We start from the raw sequence: 23,386 nt of genomic DNA, 5'->3' as shown, positions 1-23,386 counted from the left end.
AGGACATGAAATCAAACATTTATTGAGAGTTTGAGTTGTTCTAAACAAGCACACATACAAGAAGAATTGCCTTGTTTGGCAAAAACATTCTGGACATCTCTGAAAAATACATACGACCTGCGATAGCAGCAGCTATTCTCAATAATTACTGCACAAGACGACGACAACGACGACGTCGTTTTAAAATATGAAACCCCTTATTCGGAAAGTGAACATAAATTTATGAAATCAATACTAAACTCGTTTATCTTCTCATTGGATTACAGACAGACCTCAAATACAATCCCCCTTCCAATATCCATGTATCAAAGAATTAATGAACACTTTGCAAAACAAATTCATGTGTCAGATCCAGTCCCTTTGTATCTACACGCCACCAACCGGCCACGATTTGCTCTAACCGCGAAGATTTATCCTTTTACGAATACAAACTGTTTGAAACAACTTTACCTTCCTTCGGTCGCGCACTTGGAACTTGGATCCTTTCTTTGTTTTCTGTCCAAACAGCTTTTCTACAGAACTCACACTGTCTAAGCCTTCTTCTCTATAGCGTATCTCAGTTACAATCCAGCCCGCAAACTTCTAGTACAATGCCACCCTTATTCACAAATGGATTGATTCGCACCCACAGCAGGGAGAATATGGATGCCAGAAGAATTGACCACACCACAATGATGGTCGGCAGTCTCTCTTGTCTTCCCACCAAACCTTTTAGGAACGGGTAAAGATGGACGATGACCCAAATGGCAAAGAACAGCCTACCAAAGAGAGGACCCCATGTTTCGTAACCATTGTTGATGGCATCTGAAATTCCAACTACGACTCCAATTATGTTTATGATCAATAAGGTCATGGGCGGGATCAAAAGTGACGTCCACTTGAAGAGGTATAGGTCGGAAAACTCTCCATCATCTGCTGCTTTTGATGTGACAGTGAAGTTTGTGTTCACACCACCCAAAACCTTGAGCAGACCCTGGATGAGTGCGAAGAAGTGTGATGACGCACCACCAATCACCCAGAACTGTTCATTCCTCCACCAGTCGTGGATGCCAACATGTCCCCATTGCATCTCAAGTATGCTCGTTGCAGCGATGGACAAAAAGAGAGCCATAAAAAGGATGCTGGCATAGTTGCTAATCTGTTAATCAGTGAAAGCCAAAATTAGCTGAAAGCATTGCGACAGAAATCCAGCAAGCACAGCATTCAGGTTTGGCCTTTAAAAAAATATATGATCCCTGAAACTTAAAAAGTTTTGTTACATTTGTATATAAATAGAAAGGGAAAATTACCTCAGGGACAATAAATTTCCCAGTAAGGAGACAGACGGCCGGCAAGGAACAGTACGCAAGCAAGGGGATGGATGTTAAAGGATAAACAACCGAGTTTATATAAGAAAAGCGCTCCAACCATTTCAAACCACACCCATATCCATACCAAATCGGGCAATGCCTGCTCAACAAAATTTCAACGGATCCCAAAGCCCACCGAAGCACCTGGTGAAGCCGATCTGACAAGTTAATAGGAGCAGAACCCTTGAATGCAGGCCTCTTGGGCATGCAATACACAGATCGCCAGCCATGACAATGCATCTTGAATCCCGTTAGGATATCCTCTGTAACAGAGCCATAGATCCAACCAACCTGGAACGTAATTAAGATTTAGAAAACAGAAAAATGCCAAACATCGAATTTTAATCACCCAAGTCAATCACTAGTAAAATTTCAGAAATAGTTCCGCATACCTCTTTCCCCCATTCTGATTTATCTTCGTAGCCACAACTAATGACGTGGATGGCTTCTTTCAAGAGTGATGCAGAACTTGTTCCCTTTGGAACTCCACCGTCTTCCATAAGTGTCGAAGCAATGAAAACTGGGGACTGTCCAAACTTTTTCTCAAATTTTATTTGGGGAATCAGGGATGCCTTTTCATTATCTATTCCTGCAAAAGGTTTCAGTAGCAAAGTAATTATCTGAGTTTAAGACAACCAACAGCATACAAAAATCAAAGTAATAATCCACATTCACAAGTATATTGAGCAAATGAAATTCAAGATTAATCTGTAACAAGATAAAAACTACGGTAGCCATGGAAACAACTCCTTACCTTCAATCCCCTCCTGAATATTTTCTAGTGCGTGTATCTGCTTTGAGGTATCCTTGGTCTTCTTCTTTTTATCGTTTGACTTGGATTTCTTGTTTTTCTTTCTAGATCCACAACACATGCAGCACCATTTTGGCCAACAATTACAGGTCTTCCCTGGTGGTTTTTTCTTGGTAGGAGCATCAAATCCATATAGTGCCTGCCTTCGGAAGACACACCCAGTTCCAACGTAAATGGGTCCTTGGATCCCATCTAAACCTTTCATATTGATCTGCATTCAAATTATGAAATAGATTAGCTTCTATTACCAAAAAAAAAAAAAATGTTTTTGAAACTGCTCTGGCACACCTACTTTTAGAATAGAATAAACAAACAAACAAACAAGGTCCTTACATCAAAGAATACAACGTTGCGATTTGAGTATCTATCGTGAAGATCAATCCCATCAAATCTTTGAGGAAACTGTACGTAACAGATCTTCTTTCCTGACTGGGGGTCCATCATGAAGCACATTGCTTCACGAAGAGCTTTGCTGTTGTTTATGTAGTGATCACAGTCAACATTCAGTATGTAAGGAGCATTTGATATGATTGCTGATACCCGCACCTTGATATAGCCAACACATCAATAACAATTAGACAAATCAAAACATAACGGTTCTTATATTATATAGGAGGTATATATATATATGTAGAGAGAGAGAGAGAGAGAGAGAGAGAGAGAGAGAGAGAGAGAAAGAACTACCAGAGAATTCATAGCTCCAGCTTTCTTGTGATGATCAAAACCCGGTCTCTTTTCACGAGACACATAAACCAGACGTGGTAATTCATTTCCTTCTACATCACGAACACCATTTTGACCAAGGAAAACCTGAAAAAAATGATAAATCTTAGGAATACTCAATAATGTATAATGCATATAAGGAAAAACACTTGGATTTGCACTTGAACATGAATGTATTAATGAACTGCCCCTCACCTGAATCATCCCAGGATGATCCCTGACATTATTTCCAGGCCATGGAGTCCCGTCCTGCATTGTCCAACCTTCCTCAGGGACTTTCTGCGCTGTTGCGACCAACAAATTTATCCGAACTTTGAACTCTTCATACTCCCTCTGTACCAAAAAAATGACACCAGATCAGAAACGTCATCATCCAGCACCAAGCAAAGGTCACTCTATAATTTAGGCAAGGAAATATTATGAAAAATATTTTTGTTTGGGTATGAAAGCTTAGAAAAAATGGTTGTCTTTTGTATCAACAGTCAGTGACACCTATCCCGATTCATTTTGGATTACTTATCAAAGAAACTACTTGCCAGGCAAGAAACTTGTCAAACAGTAATACAAATACATGAAGAAGGCTGTTAACCTTAATGGCTCGACGTTCCCTAACAAATGTCGGATCAACTTTGTCTCTCAGATAGTCAACTTTTTGAGCAAAATACCATTCTGGGGCACGGGGTTCAATGCTGTACTTCTTGCAGAATGGAACCCACTTTCGTGCAAACTCAGATGTCTCTGAGAGGGCTTCAAACGTAAGCATTGCAGCACCATCATCTGATACGTAACATGCAACTTTGTCAACCGGATAATCTACGGCAAGGATGGACAGAACCGTGTTTGCTGTGATAAGTGGAGGCTCCTTCATAGGATCAACAGTACTAACAAACACATCTAGATCAGGCAACTCAGATGGCTTCCCTTCTTTCTCATACCTGAACAAAAATATTTCACACTATTAGAACAGATATTTCAAAAAGCTGCATACAATGAGAAACGAGAGAGAGAGAGAGAGAGAGGTGGCTACCTCAGTGATAATCGATCAAGGTATGTTTCTCTCTCAATTGGATACCACTTAGGAAACTGATCCAATATCCATGACATGGCAAACCAAATCTCACATATTATAGAAGTTAACCAGAGTCCATAGGCATTGTTGACCGGGTGGAGAATTCTATAGTGAAAAAAGAGGCCAAGAACTGTAAGACGGAGTAAGATTACCATCCTATAAGGATTTATCTTGCTCGAAGAAATAGGCAACTTCCTCGAAAGCGGCTGCCTGCCTTCATCCATCCTGCAAAAACAGATAGTAAAATCATCAGCCTTCTTTGGTTCAAACATAATTATAACATGCATGACAGTAATATTGCACCACTTGGATTCTCCACTAACATGCATGACAGTAAGTTGTTTTCATCAAAAACTTTTTTCCGATACCTACCAATGATTAACCAATTATATTCTAAACCCTCCGTTTTGATTCATATCAAGTAACAACATATTCTTCTCTCCCCAATTGATTTAAACAGGATAAATACAAAAATAGTAAACTAATAAAACACATAACCAATCTCTAACACCTAAATAATACAATTTCACACAATAGGATCTAAATCATAATAACAAATCAAAACTGAATCTAATGCATATAATCATTTCACATTTAACTTTATGAATAAAATAACAGGATAGTCACAGGAATATCAACGTATTCTAAATGAACACCTACTTTGGTAAATCAGGATCATCCGGCTCTCCGTTATTATCTCCACCATTATTTCCTCCTTGGTGCTTCACCACCTGAAGTTTTTCATTTTGCTTCTTCTTCCAGTCCTCCATTCTCTCCTTCCATGCAACAGTTCCATAACCATACACAGCTAAGTCTTTCTTAGGATCCATGGGCCTCGGTGGAACTGCATCATCAAGGCCACAATCACTCGATCACACTCTAAGAACGATTAAAGCATATTCAACTGCCACAAAAATTGTTGCGAATTTAATGAACTTACAGGACATAGAGGAATCAGAAGATGGCATTGGATGAACTCGTTTTCCGCGACTCATAAATGGAGGAACAATAAGAGCATGCTTATCAGAGGCAATTCCAACATCCTTCACCAAAAAAAAAAAATTCAACTTGTCAAACACGAATAAATTAGTGCAATTGCTGACAAAGAGAACATGAAGCAGTTAAACCAATTCACCTCTTGGCCATACGTCAGCAGAGGGATCTCGGAAGCAACGGAGGCAGAGTCGAATTCAGCTGGTGTGCTAATCCCTGAACCATTGACGTGGGAACCCCGTCCAATGTTAAGGCGAGCAGCCAGCACTGCCTCAGCAATGCTGTGAGGATCTCTCCTCTCATTGCTTGCAATATCAAACTCATTCTCCAAATCATCAATGTCATCCTCTTCTTCGTCGCCTTCAACTCTTGGACTCCCTATCAAAAAGATGCATCTTCAGTATTCCTTTTTCGAGAATCATCATGAATGCTCGGAATTAATATTGCGGAAAAAGGGGAAAGACTCACCTTTGATGCGCTTGTATCGGGTTTTGCATTGGGGGCAAGCTTGATTGCCCTCGCGTCTTTCGTACTCGTAGCAAGATCTACAAACGGGGAATGCACATTCATTGCAAGCAACAAATGGCTCCCCATCCACTGTAATCTCAATCTCATCTCCACAGATCTGGCAAATCTGCCCACTCAGTTCTTTAACAGATGTTACCTGCAATTCGTAAAGTTCCAAAACGTTACCAATCTATGTCAGATCAGGAAGATTAAACAATTAACAAAACAACAAAAACCAAGAGGGCAATAGATCCTAAAACCCCAACTGCTAGCTGATTTGCGACAAAATTAACTGTTTCAGAAACAAAATTGCAGGCTTTATAGAATGGAGACCCCTTAAATCCATATATACTGAAAAACCCTCAACCAATTTATGTAATTGCGGCTTGTAAATCTCAGATGAAAGAGTAATTTTGCTTCAAATAACTATCAAGAGGTAGAAAATAACAGAAACCCAGTAGAATTTCAGGATCTAACAAATGTAGGGTGAGAGAGAGAGAGTATGAGGAAAAGGGCATCTGCAAAATGTAGAAGTGTACAGATTTGGAAGGCTGTTAACATTTTGCAGTAGCAGAAATTGAGAGGTTGAGTGGGGAAGGGAGAGAGAGAGAAAAGGACTTACTCTTGAAACCTCATCAGCATTGATGAGAACAAACTCATTCCTATTGTGAGAACCTGCAATAAGTCTTCCTTTGGTATCCATAGCTGATAGCCCTCACTCACACTACACAATCTGAGAGCCTTCAATCTCTCTCCAAATAGATAAGAGAGAGAAAGAGAGGAGAGAGAGAGACAGACCCACTTCAGAGGACCATTTCCTCTGCCTTTCTCATCACTCAAAAACCCCCCAAAGAACAAAGCTTTGCCTCCTTCCTCCTTCTTCCTCTCTCTCTGTGTGTTGCGTAATTTGGTCTTCTCTCTCTTCTCAGGCACCCGCTACAAGAAACAAAACCCCCACATTAAACAATGAATAAAAAACACGGCTTGACAGACAGAGAGGTAGAGAGAGAAATATAGAATGGTGAATATAAAAATAGATGAGAAATTAAATAAATTTAAATTAAATTTTAAAAAAAAAAAGAAAAAAGAAAAGGGTTCTGTTTGTGAGCAATGAATGATTCTTTTCTTGAGAGAGAGAGAAATGTACAGAGACAGAGAGAGAGAGAGAGACTGAGTCGTCTAAGAAATTGGCTTTCTTGAGAAGAAAACTCGGTGGCTTTCGATCTGTGACACGGTTTGCTTCCAAATTACAGAGGTGATATTAAAAAGAAACCTTTTTCACTTCTAGAGAGAGAGAGAGAGAGAGAGAGAGAGAGAGAGAGAGGAGAGGGAGAATCTGAAAGCGGGGGAGTTGAAATTCAACACCAAAACACAGAAGGGACGAGATGGGGACAGAAACAAGAGGAGGGGGAGAGAGAGATGAGAGATCAGGTTCTTCAGTACATTGATGAATATATATAACTGGATATACTCACTCCTATTCGCCAAAAAAATAAATAAAAATTGGGATTTTGGGTGGGACCCAGGTTTTTATTATGGAGGCCAAGGCAGCAGTGGTGGTGGTGGGGCGAAGGGGGGGTGCCCCACCGGAGTGTCGGTGGCGGAGCAGGGAGGAGGGTGGGGGAAGGGGTAGTTATGTAAAATCATACACAGAAAAATAAGAAAAGAGTTGTTGGGTTTTTTGTGTGTGCGTATGTTAGTGTCGGTGGCTTTGGTGGATGTCGTCCGATTCGATTCGATACGAGATATCTCTCTTTCTCTTCTCACTCTCCGTCACGGTTTCGGTCATTCGGTGTGTTGTCAAATGAGAGAGAGAGAGAGAGAGAGAGAGTGATGAGGAAGCTGCTGCTGATCAGTCTCTTCTGTTTGACAAAAGCACAGTATTACTTGGGTGAGTGTCACGTGCGACTCGTGCAGCTGGTGACCGAAAAACAGGAAGGTCCAGTAAATTCTCGCGATAAATTAATGAGAATCTGCTCTGCTCTCTAAAAAGAGGTTAACAAGACCAAGTGGTGGCCATCTATTGCATTGCTGTCTGTCTACCTTCCTTTAATTTTTTTTTTTTTTTTTTGGAAAACAAATTATTTTTTTTATTTATCAGATACATTAAGAAATGTTTTGTTTATAATGATAATTTTTTTTATTAAGTCTTGTTTAGTCTTTCTTTGCTTGTTTAAGGTCATTTGTAAAATATAAAACTTTACCTAAATGAGAGTAAATTTTATGTTATGTAACAATAGTCGTCTATATGAGTTGAACTCATAATATTTTTCGGGAACTTGACCAAATGAATATTAATAGAATGAGAAAGCGAGTTTCTTAGGCTCATAGATAGAAAAACACATTGACAATTAGGCTTGATGTGTCAAATTAATACCTAAGCAATCCAAATGAAAGTGTAATGTTAGGCTTGACGCGTAAATTAACAAACTAAGTAATCTAAATGTAAGTGCAACAGTCACACATACTTCTAATGAGACATCTTAGATTGTGTTCAATAAAAAACTGAAGTCAGTTTGGCTTGTATCAGCAATGGCAATGAGCGTTATGAATTAATCTGTCCATTTGAAATACAATGCGGAGTTGGCAAGCTAATGAAACCCTTCTCTATGTCCATGCCCTACTTTGTACACCCTTTTACTTTATTCTGCATCTTTGCCCAAAAAAAAAAAAACAATTTGATTGATGTTTTTGTTAAAAGAATTGTTCCTTTTCTTAGGAACACATACAAGATTCGTCACTACAAAAAAGATAATGGTAACCCCACCATTAACTACTTCATTTATAAATTTCATAGTAATAGAAATACATGTCCTACCGAGACAAAATTTGTAACTTGCTATTCTCTTGCCTAACAGGCAAAGATTTACCTTCTTTAAGTGTTGTTTGTACCATACTTGACCAATCCCGAAACTACTGAGCACCGGTCAACGTTATACCGTCAAGGACCCAGAAGAGCTTCCCTTCAACCAGGAGGCCAATCACAATGCGACATGTGTCGACATCAGAAGCCAATCACAACACGACACGTGTCAATGTTAGAACAAAACTAGAAACTCTCTTCTATAAATAGGGATCATTCTCCCACAATAATCTCTAATGTCATTTTGTACAAAACTATTCACTAGAACTCACAAAATGAGAGCTTGAACCTATGTATTTGTGTAAACCCTTCACAATTAATGAGAACTCCTTTACTCCGTGGACGTAGCCGATCTGGGTGAACCACGTACATCTTGTGTTTGCTTCCTTGTCCCTATTCATTTACGTACTTATCTTCACTAGTGATCGAAGCAACCAAGCGAAGGTCACAAACCTGACACTTTCTGTTGTACCAAAGTCCTCGCTGATTTTGTGCATCAACATTTGGCGCCGTCTGTGGGAAAGACACTTACTCCCATTCTCTTCAGCTTTGTTAAGCTGGTTTCCACCGCTCGTACACTTTCTTTTGGCCAAGCATCTCTCTCCGACATGGGGAGCGAAATAAGCCATAGCACACAGAATGACACCCCCATTGGACCTAGTATGAAGCAACGAAAGCAGGAAGGAAATAGAGTTACTCTTCAAGCTAAAGTCGATGAGTTAGAAGCTCAGAACAACAAGATAGTGATGAGGAACGAGGTCCTCCAAGAGCAATATGAAAAACTTTTCGAGATGCTTCACGAGGCTAGGCATGCTCAAGCACACAAGCTCATCGCCCTTGCTGAGGTCAACAATCATCTGAATGCCCCCCAACACGGAGGGTCACCGATATCCAACACGGACATCCCTGATAGGGATCGAGCTACACATTAATGTGATAATCAACATGAGACTTCTCTCAACCCAGTTGCTTCAACCCGAAGCAGAAGGAGTAGAGGAAAGCACCTCCTCACAGAAGGAGTGGAAAGATCAAAAGTCGTCTATCGCGATTGTCGAGACTTCCTAAAGCAACGTCGAGAGAATCTCATCCACATAAGCTCGAAGATCAATGACTTAAGAGTTTCTAAAAAACTCGGTCCTCTCCCACGACCCAGGCCAGCAGTTAATCTAGGGAATGGGCAACAAGTCCCAGAAGAACATGAAGGTACAGGGGACTCGGAAATGTTCCAACATACTCACTCTAGGAGTCAGTGTGACGAGTCCAAGGAAAAATCATGCTATCTTGATCAAACTTTCCTACTTCCAAGAGGCGATGGGGACTTACGGAAGAAAACTTCAGTGATGCACGACTCTACTCAGGACCCCCTCGTCCTACAGCTCCTGGAGGAAGTAAACAAGTTGAAGGTTGAACGTCAAGCCGAGATACCTGAGTGGAACCAACCCAGGCCTGGCCCCCTCACAAGAAGGATCCTCAACACCCCCTCCAAGCGAAGACAAAGCAGAAGCTTGACTTACAACTCTATACTGGAATGGAAGACCCGATTGAACACCTTAACCTCTTTGAGTCCACCATGGTATACCGGAGACATACCGATGAAGAACGGTGCCTTCTCTTCCCCTCCACCCTCTCTGGCGGAGCTTTAAACTGGTATTGCCGTCTTCCACCCGAGACGGTAGCCTCATTTGAAGAGTTGAGGAAGTTGTTTGTCTCTCAACACATCTTCCAGACTGATCGTTTGCAACCTTTAGGGAGTATACACTTACCCTTCACCATTGGTACAAGCCCCTACACAACTACTATTACCACTAACTTCCTAGTGGTCAATTGCCCGACGGCATACAATGTCATCTTTGGGTGCACATGCATCAATGATCTCAAGGCCATGGTATCCACACATATGTTGTTGATGAAGTTTCCAACCCCTTTCGGCAATGGATACATCAGGGGAGATCAACTTAATGCTCGATCATGTTACAACACTTCAGTTAAGCAACAACACCTGCCTGTCCCCAAGGAGACCCTCTCTATACATAACCAGGTAGTAAAGACCAGTCCAGATGAAGCCAACTCGGATCTTCATAATGGCAACAGTCAACCCGATGACCCTCGAGATGACTCATTCACCCAGCAAGCACAACCCCCTGAAGAGTTAGAGAATGTCTCTATCTCCAAAGACCATCCAGATCGCATGGTGAAGATTGGCACCACTTTGTCACCACCCCTTCGATTGTCGCTGATCTCATTTTTGCAAGAGAACGCCAAGGTATTCGCTTGGTCATATAAAGATATGCCGGGCATCTCTCCCGATATCATCTGTCACCACTTGAGTATTGATCCCAAGACCAAACCAGTAAAATAGAAGCGAAGATCTTATGATGTTGAACGATACGAGGCGATGAAAGCAGAAGTTGAAAAACTCAAGGACATAGGCTTCGTCCGTGAAGTCAATTACCCAACATGGGTAGCAAATGTTGTCCTTGTTAAGAAAAATCCGACCAAGGAAAGTCTCATGCTTTAAAAGGTCTTGTGGAGAATGTGTGTCGACTACACCGACCTAAACAAATGATGCCCAAAGGATAGTTTCCCCCTTCCTCTCATTGATAGACTTATAGACTTTACGGCAAGGTGTGAGCTCTTGAGCTTCATGGACGCTTATTCAGGATACAACCAAATCCTCATGAACCCCTCAGACCAAGAACACACAACCTTCACTACTGATAGGGGACTATATTGCTACAAAGTCATGCCATTCGGTCTAAAGAATGCAGGAGCAACTTATTAGAGACTGGTCAATTCAATGTTCGCCGAACAGATTGGGAAGAGCATGGAAGTTTACGTTGATGATATGTTACTCAAGAGCAAACATGCTGACCAACACATCACCAACCTATCTGAAACTTTCACCATTCTAAAGAGGTATCGAATGAGGTTGAACCCCAACAAATGTGCCTTCGGCGTGGGCTCTGGAAAATTCTTAGGCTTCATGATTAGCCAACGAGGCATTGAAGCTAACCCCGAAAAGATCAAAGCAATCCTCGACATGAAAGAGCCAGTAACTTCAAAAGACATCCAAAGCCTTACTGGCAAGGTGGCAGCCTTAACCAGATTCATCTCTAAGGCCACAGACAGATGTGCTTCTTTCTTCAAAGAACTCAAGGGAAATAAGAAGTACATTACATGGACGGAGGAATGTGCCAAGGCATTCAGGAACCTCAAATAGTACATGAGTAAAGCCCCTCTGCTCTCCAAACCAGAAGTTGGTGACACTCTCATTATCTATCTATCGGTTTCGGCTTCAGCAGTCAGTTCTGTTCTTATTCGAAAGGACAGTGGTGTCGAACGACCCGTCTACTATGCTAACAAGGCCCTACAAGATGCAGAGACACGATACTCCAACATTGAGAAATTAGCTCTAGCATTGGTCATGTCTACTCGAAAACTTCGCCCTTATTTCCAAGCACACACCATCATTGTGCTTACTAATCACCCTCTTCGACAGATACTCCAGAGTCCTGACACGTCTGGGCGAATGATCAAATGGGCAATAGCATTGGGTGAGTTTGACATCTCCTACCAACCAAAACTAGCCGAAAAAGGTCAAGCAATAGCAGATTTCATCGCCGACTTCATATATCCTGTTGACATTGCTTCTACACCTGAAGTAGTAGCTTCATTACCATCGGAAGCTCAGAAGATAGAATCAACAACCCCAGCATGGAGTCTGTATGTTGATGGCTCATCCAACCAACAGGGCTACGGAGCAGGATTAGTCATCACTACCCCTGACAAAGTGGCAATAGAATACGCTCTTCGTTTCAAATTCAAGGCATCGAACAACGAGGCCGAATACGAAGCCCTTCTAGCAGGCTTACGTTTGGCCAAGCATCTTGGAGTTAAACAAATTGATATCTTCAGTGACTCCCAATTAGTGGTCAACCAAGTCACGAACAACTTTGATGCTAAGGATAGCTCCATGGCAGCATATCTTGCGCAAACACGACTTTTGCTCAAGCACTTCCACTACCAGATCACCCAAGTTCCTCGAGCGGCAAACAGTCATGCAGACGCTTTGGCCCGCCTCGCCTCGGTAGTGGAAGACAAGATTGGGAGAAAAATTCATGTCGAATTGTTGGCAGCACCAAGCACCATGGTCGCAGAAGTGTGCAATTTACAACAAGGAGATAGTTGGATCTCCCTAATTTATAAATTCCTTGCCCATGGCACCCTCCCAAATGACAAAGTCCAAGCTAAGCAGATTCGATAAAAGTCTGCTCGCTACCTGATCATTAATAACCAACTCTACAAGCGCGGTTTTACCATGCCCTACCTAAGATGCCTTACACCTGCGGAGGCGGAAATTGTCCTTCGGGAAATACATGAAGGAGTCTGCGGAGATCATGTTGGGTCTAGATCCCTAGCACACAAGACTTTTCGCCAAGGATATTATTGGCCAACACTCCACTAAGATGCCATCAGAATATCTCGCTCATGTGATAAGTGTCAACGCTACGCAACTATCCCTCACTCCCCTCCCGAGCCGCTCACTCCTATGATCAGCCCTTCGCCCTTCGCCTAATGGAGACTTGATTTGATCGGCCCAATGCCTGCAGGGAAGGGCAAGGTCTGCTATGCAATCGTTGCAGTTGACTACTTCACAAAGTGGGCTGAAGTAGAACCCTTGGCAACCATTACTGAGGCAAAAATAGAAGACTTCGTATGGAAGAACATCCTCTGCAGATTTGGCATTCCCAATGTGATAGTCACGGACAATGGGCGGCAGTACGACAACAAGAACTTCAGGATGTTCTGCTCTAAGTTCAACATCAACTTATGTTTTGCCTCTCCAGCCCATCCCTAGTCTAATGGACAAGTCGAGGCCGTTAACAAAATAATCAAGCGTACTCTGAAAACTAGCTTGGACAAAGCTAAAGGTTGTTGGCCAGAATTCGTACCCCAAGTTCTTTGGTCATACCGCACTTCATATCGGACTTCCACAGGAGAAACTTCATTCTCACTTGTTTTTGGTACAGAAGCAGTTGTCCCGGTTGAGCTTGAGCAAGCAACATACCGAATCCAGAACTACATGCAGAGTGAAAACGACAAACAACTCACCCTCAACCTGGATCTAGTCAAGGAACACAGAAATCAGGCTCACCTGAGGAATGTCGCCTACAAGCAGCGCATCTCCAACTACTACGATTCAAGGGTCAAACCTCGCTCCTTCAAAGTGGGAAACTGGGTACTGAAGAAAAGATTACTCTGTGATAGAGTCCCGAGTGAAGGAACACTCAGTCCTAACTGGGATGGACCGTTCGAGGTCGTCGGCATCAGCCGCCCTGGCTCCTACAAGCTCAGAAGCTCCGACGGCAAGACTCTTGGCCATCCATGGAATGCTGACCACTTGAAGTACTATTACAAATAGACTCACATTGTACAAGTGTTAAGCTACAGCCGTTCGGCATCCTATGTAACAAAGACCATTTGGTATGAATTCAATAAAGAGGTGATTTAGCCAACTCGGCCCTAAACTCTTTTACATTCTGAGCAATGAAACACTCAAGTGTTAAAGCTTCAACGTAAATGTTTCCAATACAAAACAAAATCTAAGTATGTGTCAACAAGACTATACAAAGGATCTACATCATACATTCCAACACATTCATACATAAACATCATACATTCCAATACATTCATACATAAACATCATATATTCCAACACATTCATACATAAACATCATACATTCCAATACATTCATACATAAACATCATACATTCCAACACATTCATACATAAACATCATACATTCCAACACATCCATACATAAGCCAACTGTGCTTCGAAAGGGTTCAACACACTTTGTGTCATTCGACATTTGCCACAATATGCCTCGACACCTTACCCTTATTCTCACCAACTAGGTGATGAAGGAACTCACCTTCGTGCCACCAACTAGGTGATGAAATGTACAACCTGTACTCTAATATTATTTGGAAACTTGCCACCCTTATCACCAATCAGGTGAAGAAGGAACTCATCTTCATGCCACCAACCAGGTGATGAAATATACAATGCGTACTCTCCTTCATGCCACCAACCAGGTGATGAAATGTACAACGCGTACTCTCCTTCATGTCACCAACCAGGTGATGAAATGTGATGAAAGGTGATTAAGGAATTCACATTCGTACCACCAACCAAGTGATGAAAGCAACCCACCATTCATTCCACTAACCAGAAGACGAGTGGTACAACTTGTACATGTGAACTCTTAGCATTCACAAATAATCAAAAACCCTCAAGCTTTACAACTCAACTAGGGGAGCACTTATGCCTAACAAGAGCTATAGTCACCAACAAAGTCTTATTGCAAGCCAACAATGGCTTCAGTGCATGGTATACGAAGATCAAGCTCTTTAGCCCTCTTGCATCTGCTTCAGACATTTCTCCTCTGTAACAATGCAAACACTACAACTCATAGAAAGCTTCACACGCTCTTGATCAAGACTGTTCGAAGCAAATTCAATTTATATGGTTCATCCAAACCTTCGACTACTACAAGATGTGGCTTGCATCACAATCTCTCGCTCAACAGTGTGGAAGCAAAATTTGTATACATTGTCTCTCCCACATTTTCAAATTTCCAGTTTTCCCAAAAAAAAAAAAAAAAAAAAAAAGGGAAATTGGAAATTGGAAATTGGGAAATTCAACAAAGCTTCATCAATGGAGGACAAATATCAATTTCAAAAGCTTCGTACTATCTTCATCAAGATAGTGTGAAGTAAAATCAATTTATGGTGCCAACAAAAGCTTCATCAATGGAGGACAAATATCAATCTCAAAAGCTTCGCACCATCTTCATCAAAATAGTGTGAAGCAAAATCAATTTATGGTGCCAACAAAAGCTTCATCAATGGAGGACAAATATCAATCTCAAAAGCTTCGCACTATCTTCATCAAGATAGTGTGAAGCAAGATCAATTTATGGTGCCAACAAAAGCTTCATCAATGGAGGACAAATATCAATCTCAAAAGCTTCGCACTATCTTCATCAAGATAGTGTGAAGCAAAATTAATTTATGGTGCCAACAAAAGCTTCACCTATAAAGCTTCAACCCCAAAGCTTCACCTATAAAGCTTCAACACCAAAGCTTCAACCCCAAAGCTTCACCTACAATACAAAATTTCAACACCAAAACATATAAAAGCTTCACACACTCTTCATCAAGATAGTGTGAAGCAAAATCAATTCATGGTGACCATCAGATTCCTGCATCTGGTCAAGTTTCCTCTTCATGTTTGTAGCATAGTCATGCGCGAGCCTGTGCAACTGTTTATTCTCATGCTTGAGCCCTCTAATCTCCTGTTTGAGACTTTTCACTTCAGCCGCCAATGATTCAACTTGGCGGGTTCTAGCAAATAAGCGTTGGGCCATATTAGACACAGAAGCTGCACACTGAACACTAAGAGCCAGAGAATCCTTAACAGCCAACTCATCAGACTGTTTGGAAAGTAGTCTGTTATCTTTGGGAGTGAGAAGGTTCATGGCCACCACCGCAGCGGTCATATCATTCTTCATCATAGAATCCCCAACGGTAAGAGGACCAGTAGGGGATATGAAGGATGGGCGCCATATGTTTTCTGGAGAATGCGTGGCTGCCTCTTCTCCAAGGTTCAAGTCAAAACGACGGTCGGAGGGGCCAGACATTTTCAAAGGTGTTGAAGAGAGAAGAGGTCAGACAAATCAAGATCTTAGAAGTGCAAGAAGGGAGCTTCTACTGGTGGAGATTCAAGTGTGTTGTGGAACTTAATGCCAGCCTCTATAAAAATCTGCACTCGACGGAGCTTCAGAAATCGAAGAGGCGTTTGCTTTCTCAAAAGCTGGGCTGCTCAGAGACCACGAGGGCCGATCTCAGAAATCGAAGAAGCGTTTACTTTCTCAAAAGCTGGGCTGCTCAAAGACCACGAAGGTCGATCGCAGAAATCATCACATCCATTCATATCTCATCACATCCATTCATTACTAATTACCATTCAATCATACCAACATTATATACTTACCTGAACTTACCTTAGCCTCCGCATTGGTGTGCAACACTGTGCAAGGTTGTACTAAATCACATACTAAAATGTAAACTAATTATGGCATGGCATTTATAAAACATAAAACCACAATTTCTCGTTTTATGCGTGTCATCCTTGCGTAGGGGCCATGCTAATCTTCTCTATATCGTTCCAATTTTATCGGATGTCCTGTAACATCCCACATCGCCTGGGAGAGTGGATCTTGTAAGCCTTATATGTATATTCTCATCTCTACCTAGCACGAGGCCTTTTGGGAGCGAGCTCACTGGCTTCAGGTTCCGTAGGAACTCCGAAGTTAAGCGAGTTCGCGCGAGAGCAATCCCATGATGGGTGACCCATTGAGAAGTTTTCGTGTGAGTTCCTAGAAACAAAACCTTGATGGCGTAGTCGGGGCCCAAAACGGACAATATCATGCTACGGCAGAGTCGAGCCTGAGATGTGGTGGGGTCCGGACCGGGATATGACATTTTGTCCTTTTGGTCGTGGATCAAATATGCAAATTTATACCATAGTTGGCTCATTCCTCATTTTTCTCATTCTTTCAAGTAACAGTTTGACTCACTCATATAAAATAATTGATAAAAATATAAAAGAAAATTTTATGCACACGTATAGAACTGTGATTAATATGAATATAAGAATGTTTACTTGTAAAGGAATAAGCCAATAATTACACTTGTTGATGCACAAAATCAGCGAGGACTTTGGTACAACAGAAAGTGTCAGGTTTGTGACCTTCGCTTGGTTGCTTCGATCACTAGTGAAGATAAGTACGTAAATGAATAGGGACAGGGAAGCAAACACAAGATGGACGTGGTTCACCCAGATCGGCTACGTTCACGGAGTAGAGGAGTTCTAATTAATTGTGAAGGGTTTACACAAATACATAGGTTCAAGCTCTCATTTTGTGAGTTCTAGTGAATAGTTTAGTACAAAATGACATTAGAGATTATTGTGGGAGAATGATCCCTATTTATAGAAGAGAGTTTCTAGTTTTGTTCTAACATTGACATGTGTCGTGTTGTGATTAGCTTCTGATGTTGACACGTGTCGCGCTGTGATTGGCTTCTGATGTCGACACGTGTCGCATTGTGATTGGCCTCCTGGTTGAAGGGAAGCTCTTCTGGGTCCTTGACGGTATAACGTTGACCGGTGCTCAGTAGTTTCGGGATTGGTCAAGTATGGTACAAACAGTGCTCCCCTAAGTTCCCGAGTGAGGGAAGCTCATCGGTTGGGGACTTGCAAGATCCAAGCCATTGAGTAATCACGAAACTTCTAAGTACTGAAGTGTGGTATCATTTTCACGTGTCTTATCTGTCTCATATGTAGATGTGGCATCTTTTCTGGAAGTACTTTTCCTCCATCCATGGGTGGTATCTTTAACCGATGAAGATGCACAAGGTAATGTATTAATTTCACTTGAAGCTTACTTGTAGTTTCGGGCTTGGTTAAGTGCGATACAAACCCTATAGTAGGAGTCCCCCAAGTCGTCGAGCTAGGAGATCTGCCGAAAGAGGTGACAGACAAGGTAAGCAGTCAAACTTCCAAGCAAGCAACCCAGGATCGGAGGTTCGACTTGTAGTTTCGGGCTTGGTCAAGTGCGATACAAACCCTATAGTAGGAGTCCCCCAAGTCGCCGAGCTAGGAGATATGTCGAAAGAGGTGACAGACAAGGTAAGCAGTCAAACTTCCAAGCAAGCAACCCAGGATCGGAGGTTCGACTTCGGCTTCCGGTTGATTGTTCTCCTTCTCCTTGTCTCTCATTCAGCTGCCAGGATAAGGAGAAGCAAATGGAGAAGAGATGATATGAGATATTTTTGCTTTTGAAGAAGTAACTTTCCACAGGCTTATTCTTGAACTGTGCTGGAGGGTTTTCTGGTTCCCTTCAGAGTATAAGGCCGACTCAAGAATTTGAGGGTCAAAACAAGTCCATCAAATCTAGAGTACGTTCGACCTTGATGATATGGGATACTTTTGCTGTTGACGGAATAATGAATGTGGTATGGAAAGGTGTCGTGCTGTAGTGATCTGTTTCAGCTCACCGTTGAACCTTCTGCTTCAATCTTTTGCATGGCAGAAGTGGTGTGCAACCTTTGCATTTAAATGGTCATTCAGAACATTCCTTCATAGTGACTCATCCACGCTTGGCAGCTTCAGTGTAAAGAGCCAATATCTGATCAACTGTCATGAGGTATGTGCCGATATAATTCATGACCTTGACAGCAGTTGAGGATGAGTTCTTGAGAGCAATGCTAAGTAAGCAACCAGGCAAAGGTCTCAGGCAGTCAGTTCCAGATTGGAGGTTTGATTTCAGGTTCCGACTGACTGCTCTCTTTCTCTTTGTCCTGCAGGTGTGGACAAGGACGAAGACAAGGACAGGGAGAAAGCATGATATGGGATACTCTTGCTTTCGACCCTGATGATATGAGATACTCTTGTTCTTGGTGTGGCTTATTTGCTGAGGTATTATCGGGGGGAAATAAAGCTGAGTATTTCGAGAGGTTATGTTGAGGGTGCATTCTCGAATGCGAGAAAGGGTTGAGCATTTTTGCAGGTTTACCTGTCCGTTGAGGAGGGAGGTCGATGTATATAGAGATTTCCCAATAACAAGTAGTAATGCTATTCCTTTACCCTTCTTGGTCACAACAATGTAGTGGGAGCTGCCAGCTTCACGTGTTTTAACTTTGTCAGAGCACTTTGAAAAAGTGGTATGTGGTATCTGGAAAGCTGATGTTGCGTGTGAAGATTACAGACAAGCTTTATCTAAGGAAATCTGGCTCTCGAAGTTATGAGAGATGTGCCTCTTCGGTTTTCGAACAAGCAATCCCGTCGGGCATCTGGCTCTCGAGATTCGGAAAGCGGTGCCGCTTCGATTTTTGAGAAAATAATTATGTTGGGAGTCTTTTCTCGAATGTGAGTAAAGGTTGGACGTTCTTGCCAGCCTGTCTTGCCACAGAACACGGAGGTCGACACACATAGGGACTTTCCAGTTGTCAAGCAGTGGTGCTGTTCCTTTACCCTTGTGGGTAATAGTAGGGTAGCTGGAACTTCGAAATTCTCATGCCTAAACTTTGTCAGAGATCTTTGGCAAAGTTATATGTGGTACCCGAGGAGTTGATGGTGCATGTGGAGAGTGGTGATTGAACAGTAAGATTCACGTGCTTTCTACTTCACCAGAAATCTTCGACAGATTGCCCGTAATTTCCGCAAAGCTGAGTGTGCATGTGACAGGTGCTGACGAGGCTGAAAAAGCAGGTGCTTCTTCGATTTCTGAGATCGGCCCTCGTGGTCTCTGAGCAGCTCAGCTTTCGAGAAAGCAAACGCCTCTTCGATTTCTGAAGCTCCGTCAAGTGCAGATTTTTATAGAGGTTGGCATTAAGTTCCACAGCACACTTGAATCTCCACCAGTAGAAGCTCCCTTCTTGCACTTCTAAGATCTTGATTTGTCTGACCTCTTCCTTCTTCAACACCTTTGAAAATGTCTGGCCCTTCCGACCGTCGTTTTGACTTGAACCTTGGAGAAGAGACAGCCACACCTTCTTCAGATAACATATGGCGCCCATCTTTCATATCCCCTACTGGTCCTCTTACCGTTGGGGATTCTGTGATGAAGAATGATATGACCGCTGCGGTGGTGGCCAGGAACCTTCTCACTCCCAAAGATAACAGACTACTTTCCAAACGGTCTGATGAGTTGGCTGTTAAGGATTCTCTGGCTCTTAGTGTTCAGTGTGCAGCTTTTGTGTCTAATATGGCCCAACGCCTATTTGCTAGAACCCGCCAAGTTGAATCATTGGCTGCTGAAGTGATGAGTCTCAAACAAGAGATTAGAGGGCTCAAGCATGAGAATAAACAGTTGCACCGGCTCGCACATGACTATGCTACAAACATGAAGAGGAAGCTTGACCAGATGAAGGAATCTGATGGTCATGTTTTACTTGATCATCAGCGGTTTGTGGGTTTGTTCCAAAGGCATTTATTGTCGTCGTCTTCTGGGGCTGTACCGCGTAATGAAGCTCCAAATGATCAACCTCTGATGCCTCCTCCTTCTGGGGTTCTGTCCAGTACTGAGGCTCCGGATAACCACCCTCCGGTGCTTTCTCTTTCTGGGGCTCTACCGACTGCTGAGACTTCCCTTGAGCAACCTTTGTGAAGGCTCCCTCTTGTTTGTTTATTTTGATTCATGTATATGTATATATTTGTAACTTATTGGAAATATCAATAAACAAGATTTGCTTCATTTCAACGCATTGTGTTAAATACACCAAGGCCTTCTTCACTAAGTTCTTTGAATTTTTCCTTTTGTTGAAGCTTGTATGTTGAAACTTTGTGAGTGAAGCATGTAGGTTGAGGTAGTGCTCCCTTAATTTCCTGAGTGAGGAAAACTACTCGTTTGGAGACTTGAAAAATCCAAGTCATTGAATGGTCGTGAGACTTCCGAGTATCAAGGTGCAGTAGCATATGGTAGGAGTCCCCCAAGTCTCTGGTCGAGGGAGTTGACGAATGAGGCATTTCCTTTCTAAGTGGTAGCCCAAAACTCCTTCTTCATATATATTTGTTATGAAAGTTATTAGGCCCAAAGAAGAGGAGGCCTAGGCAATTTTTTTTTTTTTTTTTTTTGAATTTTCAAATTTCCGGATTTTTGAATTTTCGAATTTCAGAAAAAAAAAAAATAATATATATATATATATATATTTTAAAGCTTTGTAGGTGAAGCTTTGTAGGTGAAGCTTTGTTGGGCACCATGAATTGATTTTGCTTCACACTATCTTGATGAAGAGTGTGTGAAGCTTTTATATGTTTTGGTGTTGAAATTTTGTATTGTAGGTGAAGCTTTGGGGTTGAAGCTTGATAGGTGAAGCTTTGGTGTTGAAGCTTTATAGGTGAAGCTTTGGTGTTGAAGCTTTATAGGTGAAGCTTTGGGGTTGAAGCTTTATAGGTGAAGCTTTTGTTGGCACCATAAATTAATTTTGCTTCACACTATCTTGATGAAGATAGTGCGAAGCTTTTGAGATTGATATTTGTCCTCCATTGATGAAGCTTTTGTTGGCACCATAAATTGATATTGCTTCACACTATCTTGATGAAGATAGTGCGAAGCTTTTGAGATTGATATTTGTCTTCCATTGATGAAGCTTTTGTTGGCACCATAAATTGATTTTGCTTCACACTATCTTGATGAAGATAGTGCAAAGCTTTTGAGATTGATATTTGTCCTCCATTGATGAAGCTTTTGTTGGCACCATAAATTGATTTTGCTTCACACTATCTTGATGAAGATAGTGCGAAGCTTTTGAGATTGATATTTGTCCTCCATTGATGAAGCTTTGTTGAATTTCCCAATTTCCAATTTCCTCTTTTTTTTTTTTTTTTTTTTTTTTTTTTTTTTTTTGGGGAAAACTAGAAATTTGAAAATGTGGGAGAGACAACGTATACAAATTTTGCTTCCACATTGTTGAGCGAGAGATTGTGATGCAAGCCACATCTTGTAATAGTCGAAGGTTTGGATGAACCATATAAATTGAATTTGCTTCGAACAGTCTTGATCAAGAGCGTGTGAAGCTTTCTATGAGTTGTAGTGTTTGCATTGTTACAGAGGAGAAACGTCTGAAGCAGATGCAAGAGGGCTGAAGAGCTTGATCTTCGTATACCATGCACTGAAGCCATTGTTGGCTTGCAATAAGACTTTGTTGGTGACTATAGCTCATGTTAGGCATAAGTGTTCCCCTAGTTGAGTTGTAAAGCTTGAGGGTTTTTTATTATTTGTGAATGCTAGGAGTTCACATGTACAAGTTGTACCACTCGTCTTCTGGTTAGTGGAATGAATGGTGGGTTGCTTTCATCACTTGGTTGGTGGTACGAATATGAATTCCTTAATCACCTTTCATCACATTTCATCACCTGGTTTGTGACATGAAGGAGAGTACGCGTTGTACATTTCATCACCTGGTTGGTGGCATGAAAGAGAGTACGCGTTGTACATTTCATCACCTGGTTGGTGGCATGAAGATGAGTTCCTTCTTCACCTGATTGGTGATAAGGGTGGCAAGTTTCCAAATAATATTAGAGTACGGGTTGTACATTTCATCACCTAGTTGGTGGCACGAAGGTGAGTTCCTTCATCACCTAGTTGGTGAGAATAAGGGCAAGGTGTCGAGGCACATTGTGGCAAATGTCGAATGACACAAAGTGTGTTGAACCCTTTCGAAGCACAGTTGGCTTATGTATGGATGTGTTGGAATGTATGATGTTTATGTATGAATGTGTTGGAATGTATGATGTTTATGTATGAATGTATTGGAATGTATGATGTTTATGTATGAATGTGTTGGAATGTATGATGTTTATGTATGAATGTATTGGAATGTATGATGTTTATGTATGAATGTGTTGGAATGTATGATGTAGATCCTTTGTATAGTCTTGTTGACACATACTTAGATTTTGTTTTGTATTGGAAACATTTACGTTGAAGCTTCAACACTTGAGTGTTTTATTGCTCAGAATGTAAAAGAGTTTAGGGCCGAGTTGGCTAAATCACCTCTTTATTGAATTCATACCAAATGGTCTTTGTTACATAGGATGCCGAACAGCTGTAGCTTAACACTTGTACAATGTGAGTCTATTTGTAATAGTACTTCAAGTGGTCAGCATTCCATGAATGGCCAAGAGTCTTGCCGTCGGAGCTTCTGAGCTTGTAGAAGCCAGGGCGGCTGATGCCGACAACCTCGAACGGTCCATCCCAGTTAGGACTGAATGTTCCTTCACTCGGGACTCTATCACAGAGTAATCTTTTCTTCAGTACCCAGTCTCCCACTTTGAAGGAGCGAGGTTTGACCCTTGAGTCGTAGTAGTTGGAGATGCGCTGCTTGTAGGCGACATTCCTCAGGTGAGCCTGATTTCTGTGTTCCTCGACTAGATCCAGGTTGAGGGTGAGTTGTTTGTCGTTTTCACTCTGCATGTAGTTCTGGATTCGGTATGTTGCTTGC

General features: G+C 41.8%; 1 protein-coding gene and 1 non-coding gene across 3 annotated transcripts; both read right to left on the bottom strand.

Annotated features, from left to right (window-relative positions):
* Position 1: 1 nt before the first annotated feature.
* LOC126620972 (cellulose synthase A catalytic subunit 2 [UDP-forming]-like) lies at positions 2 to 6,882 on the bottom strand. Of its 2 annotated transcripts, none has more exons than XM_050289310.1 (15): positions 6,600 to 6,882; positions 6,075 to 6,388; positions 5,414 to 5,609; positions 5,088 to 5,323; positions 4,893 to 4,995; positions 4,613 to 4,796; positions 3,911 to 4,177; positions 3,473 to 3,818; positions 3,079 to 3,216; positions 2,845 to 2,970; positions 2,494 to 2,706; positions 2,104 to 2,371; positions 1,742 to 1,938; positions 1,290 to 1,640; positions 2 to 1,138 (listed from the first exon to the last, which is right to left on the bottom strand). In XM_050289310.1, the coding sequence occupies exons 2-15, from the start codon at positions 6,153 to 6,155 to the stop codon at positions 557 to 559; spliced, it is 3,288 nt and encodes a 1,095-aa protein (XP_050145267.1). In that variant the 5' UTR covers positions 6,156 to 6,388; positions 6,600 to 6,882; the 3' UTR covers positions 2 to 556. The 2 variants fall into 2 exon arrangements, with proteins under 2 accessions (XP_050145267.1, XP_050145268.1); XM_050289311.1 differs by having other exon boundaries at positions 6,624 to 6,882.
* Positions 6,883 to 16,473: 9,591 nt separating this feature from the next.
* Positions 16,474 to 16,575, bottom strand: LOC126624857 (U6 spliceosomal RNA). Its single transcript, XR_007624243.1, has one exon. It is a non-coding gene; the product is annotated as a U6 spliceosomal RNA (small nuclear RNA).
* Positions 16,576 to 23,386: the final 6,811 nt, after the last annotated feature.

This window comes from Malus sylvestris, chromosome 5 (assembly GCF_916048215.2).
Source record: "Malus sylvestris chromosome 5, drMalSylv7.2, whole genome shotgun sequence".
Taxonomy (NCBI): domain Eukaryota; kingdom Viridiplantae; phylum Streptophyta; class Magnoliopsida; order Rosales; family Rosaceae; genus Malus; species Malus sylvestris.
Note: the sequence above shows the minus strand (reverse complement) of the source record. Positions and strands in the feature narration are given on the sequence as shown.